The following is a 6000-nucleotide window of genomic DNA, read 5'->3' on the forward strand; positions in this document are numbered from 1 at the left end:
CATTTCAAGTGAATACAACATTCCTGTATGGACAACAATCAATCAAACAGACACAGAACTCAAGGCGGTTGTGCAGACAGCTCTCCTGATTGAGAAAACAAACATACAAACAAAAACAACAACAAAAAAACTCATCTATTAAGGAAAATGGTCAGTAGTAAGGTTTTTTTTTCCAGTTACATCATACTTCTTATGCCAAGTATAACGGTGTTGAAGTGTTTTTGTTTTTTTAATCTAATTTGTGTAACACCGATCAAAGAACAGGTCAAGTATACAACTAACTTACAGTCCCTAAAGACTGCTGGCCACACAATCAAAAGATCACATCTTAAGAGCGCAGTGAGGGAGGTGGGTCGTGAGCACTTGGTCAACCCAGCCGCCCTTGGTCACCAGTGACCCACCACAGCAAAGGTAGACTTCCACTTCCACTCAAATCTGTCAGCAGCTAGCTTAAGCTAAGAAGTATCAACATGATGCTAACTCTGACTGACAGTCCCTTTAAGTGTATGGCAAGGGTGTGTGTGTGAGCAAATGTCAATGCCATCAACTGCATGTTAACGGCTTATGTTAGAAAAAGCTATGGTTAAAAAAAACAAAAATGAAACAGAATATGCATCTGTTGTGTTTTCAGTAGAATTTGCCTGTGAATTATAATATCTATATATTTATATAGCTATATATATATATCATAGAAAATCTCAACTTTTGGTCCTCTGTACAGGTATTTACTGTGAAGCACACAAAGAACAGGCCTAGGGTGACAGAAGAGGATGAGAAATGGTGTGAGGGGTGGGCACCACTGGCATGAGGTAGGGTCACAAGAGGGCACTACGGACTCAGGGAGGGACAAAAAGAACGAAACAAAAACGCATACAAGCCCAATACAAACAAACACACACACACAGTCAGCCAGGCTCAGGCATCTCACACAGGTCAAAGACGAGGCAAATAGTGGACAGGCATTAGCGTTAAGTAGTAGTATGACCTAAAAATATTAACTGTCAGACTAATTATGAGAAAAATCCAATCTCATTAAAATCATGATTTGACACAAAGAAAGAAAAAAGCGTCCAAACCTTCCTCTCCACCGACATGGGAGTGGGATGCTGATGCCAGCGTAAAGATGATTGCCCAGTCACTGGGCAGACAGAGATGGCGTGCGGTGGCTGGGTTAAGGCACTGTGATGAACCCGAGGTACACAAGGTCCCTGACATTCGCTCGGTTCTACAGCACGGCACGGGCGCGAGAGGAACAATAATAACAACAACAACAACAACAACAAAAACCCTCTCTAAAGAACCTCGACTCCAACAACAACGCATCACTTCCTCTGTATTTGGTCCAATCCGGAAAAAAGAAGGCAGAACACAAAAACAGAAGACAACACAAAATCTACAGGTGTCACAACACAGCAATACAGAACAATAAGACATCCGGTAGAAAACAAAAACAATAACGCCTATAGAAAACTACGAAGCGACTGAGCCTAGCGAACAAAAGGCATTTGGAACGGCATCCCACGCAATGGACGTGGCACAATGCAAGAACGGCGTAGGTACGAGTGCCATCTCACAACCTGTCTGACAGCTTTAGCAGCACAGCAAAAATACGCAGTGAAGATAGCACTTGCCAAATAGACACAATGCCAAACCAAGAGAAAGGAAGAGTGGGGGGGGGGTTGAAAGTGAAATATTTGGCAAAAGACCTTGTTTTTGTTTTTGCACAAACTGATAAAACATGATCACATTTGAACAGTGATAACAAAACTTCAGCATTAATAACAGTGTGTTGGGGAAAAAACAAAAACACCAACTAATCGTTCTCTCAAAACCAAAACAGTCAAATCAAATCTTTTGTTCTTTTCAGACTTGGTGACTTGGATTTGAGCTCTATATTATCGACAGGATGGAATGTTCCGAATTTCAGTATTAATGGAATGTCGGAGTGTTCCTAAAGTTAAGGGAGCAACACATTGCCTCTCCTCTCCCTCAGCTCGTGTGGCTGAGGTGTTGGGCCTCATCATCCCATTTGCCATCTCCTCCTTTGCTCATTTCCCCCCTCTCAGTCAAGAGCATCTATCTTCATTCACAGCATCTAATAGAGACTGCAACCCCCCCCCACCCCCACCCCATCATCATCATCATCAACGACCTCCTGATAAGGCAAGAGGAAAGACCTCTCGGCGTCACAGCAGAGAGAGAACATGAAAACCAAAGCATGTACAAAACAAAGAGACTGAGAAGGCTGAAGACGAACAAGGAAAAGGATGAGAGATCGAGGGGGGAGCGCTTGGAGAGGAGGGAGGAGGAGAAGGGAAGGTGGAGGAGGCAGGAGGTTGGCTTGACCCCCCGGGCGCCTCTCCCCCCTCATGCGCCCTCACACGGGGGCGAAGCTGTTCCCGGCGCTGTTGCAGTGGCGGATGGTGCTGGTGGCGCCGGGCGGCAGCGGCAGCGGCGGGGGCAGGATGTGCTCGGCCGGGATGATGGTGGCCGTGGCGGCGCTGCCCGGAGCGGGCAGCGAGCTGAGCATGCCCACCACAGCGCTGCTGCCGTCCTCCATGGTGCCCACCTGCAGCACCTGGATGACCTCGGGCTCCACCTCCGACTCGGACTTCTCCCGCTTGGCCAGCGGCTCGCCGCTCTCGTCCAGGTCATCGTCCAGGTCGCTGTCCATCTCGCTCACCTCATCTGCAAACAGACGCACCACCATCAAAAAGCAAAAAGTCAAATTATCAGATAGAAAATGTATATTCTATATAATACTGCTAATTTCACCCCAGGACCATATTATTAATATATTGGGCTCTATTACACCTCTGGATTAATGGCCAATCATATTAAATTGATATGGCATAGAATACATAAAATGTAGATCAGAGAACCCGAGAGACACTATTCGGGTTCGGAGAGTAAAAGCTCTGCTAGCTGTTCTGTGCCAGACATCTTGAATGGAAAGCTTCTTATCTGGTGCTATGGCTTATTACAGTAACGGGTCAAATCAGTGGACTGTGAGTCAAGGCACGGTAGCAAGAGTTAAAACATGTCACACATTTGAGCTACTGCACAGCAGCTAAAACAGTGGGGCTCTGACACGCTCAACCTGGACCTGCCACATCCCCTCAGCACAAGGAGACTTAAGACTCGTGTGTGTGTGTGTGTGTGTGTGTGTGTGTGTGTGTGTGTGTGTGTGTGTGTGTGTGTGTGTGTGTGTGTGTGTGTGTGTGTGTGTGTGTGTGTGTGTGTGTGTGTGTGTGTGTGATAGTGCCCTCCAAGCCCTCGTGTGTGTGTGTGTGTGATGGTGCCCTCCAAGCCCTCATGTGTGTGTGTGTGCGCGCGTGTGCGTGAGTGTGTGCGTGTGCGTATATATATATGTGTGTGTGTCTGTGTGTGTGATAGTGCCCTCCAAGCCCTCGTGTGTGTGTGTGTGTGTGTGTGTGTGTGTGTGTGTGTGCTCACCTTTGTCGATCATGTTGGGAGACATGGCGTTCAGCTGGTCACACTGCAGCAGAGGGAGGGAAAGAGGGAGGAAAGAAAATAAGAGCGGTCAGTAAGACGGTCAATAAGAAAGATCAGATGTCAGAGTCCCCTCATGATGGCAGCTGTACTTCCATGCGGTGCGGTAAGCTCCTGATGGGGGTTGTTGTCAGACAGGTGCTGTGCGAGTACTGGATGTGTGTGTGCATAATGATTCAACGCAGGAATATATTGTTCGCGGTAGAAACTGAATCGGTCCTCCCAGGGGGAATCCTATTCTTAGCGGACACACACTGAGCTGTACACAAGGTTTGACTCGAAGAATCTGTGTCTGGGTAAGCATATGTACTGTATGTGTATACGTCCTTGATACATATGGATGGATGCATGTGAGCCATCTCCTAGGAGCTCACACACATGCATAAATATGAATGTACATGGATTCATATTCATGTGTGATCTATCTCAACACAGACAATTATTTTGTGTAGTTTTAGGGATATAGTTGTGCATTATTAGACAATTAGATTCAATTTCAGATTGGATTTATGTTTTCAAAACACATTAGGAAAGCTGCACCACGCACAGACACACACCACACACACACACACACCACGCACAGACACACACACACCACACACAGAGAGAGAGAATGAGATGGGAGGAGATATGTGAGCATATGTAAACACACACACACACACACACACACACACACACACTCCACTGGCTCCTTATGTTCTTGCCATCTAAGGGCAGAGTCTGCAATACTCTACTTGAAATATTTAGCTGGTTTCCCCTGAGATTTAGGTGGCTGTGAATACGGTGCGAGGGGAAATCCATATTATATAGTCTCAAAGGCAGAAGATGATGGGAAAGAACAAAAACACTAGATTCAAAAAAGCTGCATGTTTTCAGGGAGTTAAGAGAAACGGTGTATACAGAAAACAAATATTTACAGTGCTACTCACTTCATAGAGTGAGTATCTGCAAGAATGTACTGTGTATGTGAATGTGTGAATGTGTGTGTGTGTGTGTGTGTGTGTGTGTGTGTCCGATCTTCACCTCTCCCATGACGCCTATCGGGGTCTCCCCAGTGGCCTGGGCCACGCGGTGCTCCACCAGGTAGAACATGTACTCGTCGTACAGCAGGCGGATCAGGTGGAAGGAGCCGAAGCTGGCCGCACTGCGCAGGGTCAGGTCCCGGATCACCATCGAGCTGCAGGACAGCGGGAGAGAGAGCAGAGATGACCATCTGCTGTATCTGTCTGCTAAACTCAAGGTGAACTCGGTCCCTATTGCTCTTGGGTGCTCCTTGTTGGTGCCCCCCCCCCAATCCCAATCCTCCCCCACCTTTCTTATGCAGCCCTTGTCACTTAATCTACTAAACCCCTCTTCTACTGCACTTTTTACCCCCCCCCCCCCCCCTCCCACATAAATGCACAATTAGGCTGACACCTGACATAATTTCACTGCATTTCTTACATCCAGTAACTATATGCATGTGACAATAAACTTCCTTGTATCCTTGTATTACTTCGACCATCACAAAGAGGTTGAGCAAAAGATGTGGATTCACTGATGTATGTGTTCCGCTTCATAACTATTCATATTTGCTGCTTGATATCATTTTTACGATTTTTCAGATCGGACGTCAACAGTTTTGCTTTGCGTCCCTAGGACAACGGATGTTTCTCTGGCGACATCTACTGAGACTCAGCAACAACAGTCTCAATTTTAAGACCTACCCTCTAAAACATGTGGCTGCAATGCATTTCCCTTCCCAGCAGTGTTAACATCGCTCTCCACGCCTTTCCCATCTCCCATTCCAGCGCTCCCCCCCCCCGTACCGTACCTGTAGAAGGACCACTTGAGCAGGAACTGCCGCGCGGCCTTGGGGAAGCTGGCGCGGTCCTCGTAGGGCTTGAGCACCTGGCTGACCACGTTGTCCAGCCAGGCAGCCCACTGCTCCAGGGAGCTCTGCTGCTGCAGCGTGGCTTTGAAGTCCTGCTCCAGGCGCTGCACCACGCCCTCCTCACACTGGCACACCCACGAGGCCTGCTCCTGGAGAGACGGACACACACACACACACACACACACACGCACACACACGCACAGACACACACCACGCACAGACACACACCACGCAGACACACATTACGCACAGACACACACCACGCACAGACACACATTACGCACAGACACACACCACGCACAGACACACACCACGCACAGACACCACACAGACACACACACCACACAGACACACACACAGAGACACACACACACAGAGACAGACACACAGAGACAGACACACGCACACACACACACCACACACAGACACACCACACACAGAGAGAGAGAATGAGATGGGAGGAGAGATATGTGAGCATATGTAAAAAAGCACACACACACACACACACGCTTCACTGGCTCCTTATGTTGTTGCCATCTGAAGGCAGAGTCTGAAATATTTAGCTGGTTTCCCCTGGGATTTAGGTGGCTGTGAACACGGTGCGTTCTCTGAGG

At 47.8% G+C, this 6000-nt stretch overlaps 1 protein-coding gene across 3 annotated transcripts in view; it reads right to left on the reverse strand.

Annotated features, from left to right (window-relative positions):
• Positions 1-2136: 2136 nt before the first annotated feature.
• rfx3 (regulatory factor X, 3 (influences HLA class II expression)) overlaps positions 2137-6000 on the reverse strand; it is a 28965-nt gene continuing 25101 nt past the window's right edge. For all 3 annotated transcript variants that reach the window (XM_076303130.1, XM_076303129.1, XM_076303128.1), the window contains 4 exons: positions 5327-5535; positions 4537-4690; positions 3457-3499; positions 2137-2688 (listed from right to left, as the gene is read on the reverse strand). In XM_076303130.1, coding sequence (XP_076159245.1) covers positions 2378-2688; positions 3457-3499; positions 4537-4690; positions 5327-5535 — 717 coding nt within the window. In that variant the 3' untranslated portion in view covers positions 2137-2377. The remainder of the gene's footprint in view (positions 2689-3456; positions 3500-4536; positions 4691-5326; positions 5536-6000) is intronic.

Source organism: Alosa pseudoharengus, unplaced genomic scaffold (assembly GCF_046254945.1).
Source record: "Alosa pseudoharengus isolate Yale_2024_CS ecotype anadromous, Long Island Sound unplaced genomic scaffold, YU_APseudo_1.1 YU_APseudo_1.1_scf_24, whole genome shotgun sequence".
Taxonomy (NCBI): domain Eukaryota; kingdom Metazoa; phylum Chordata; class Actinopteri; order Clupeiformes; family Clupeidae; genus Alosa; species Alosa pseudoharengus.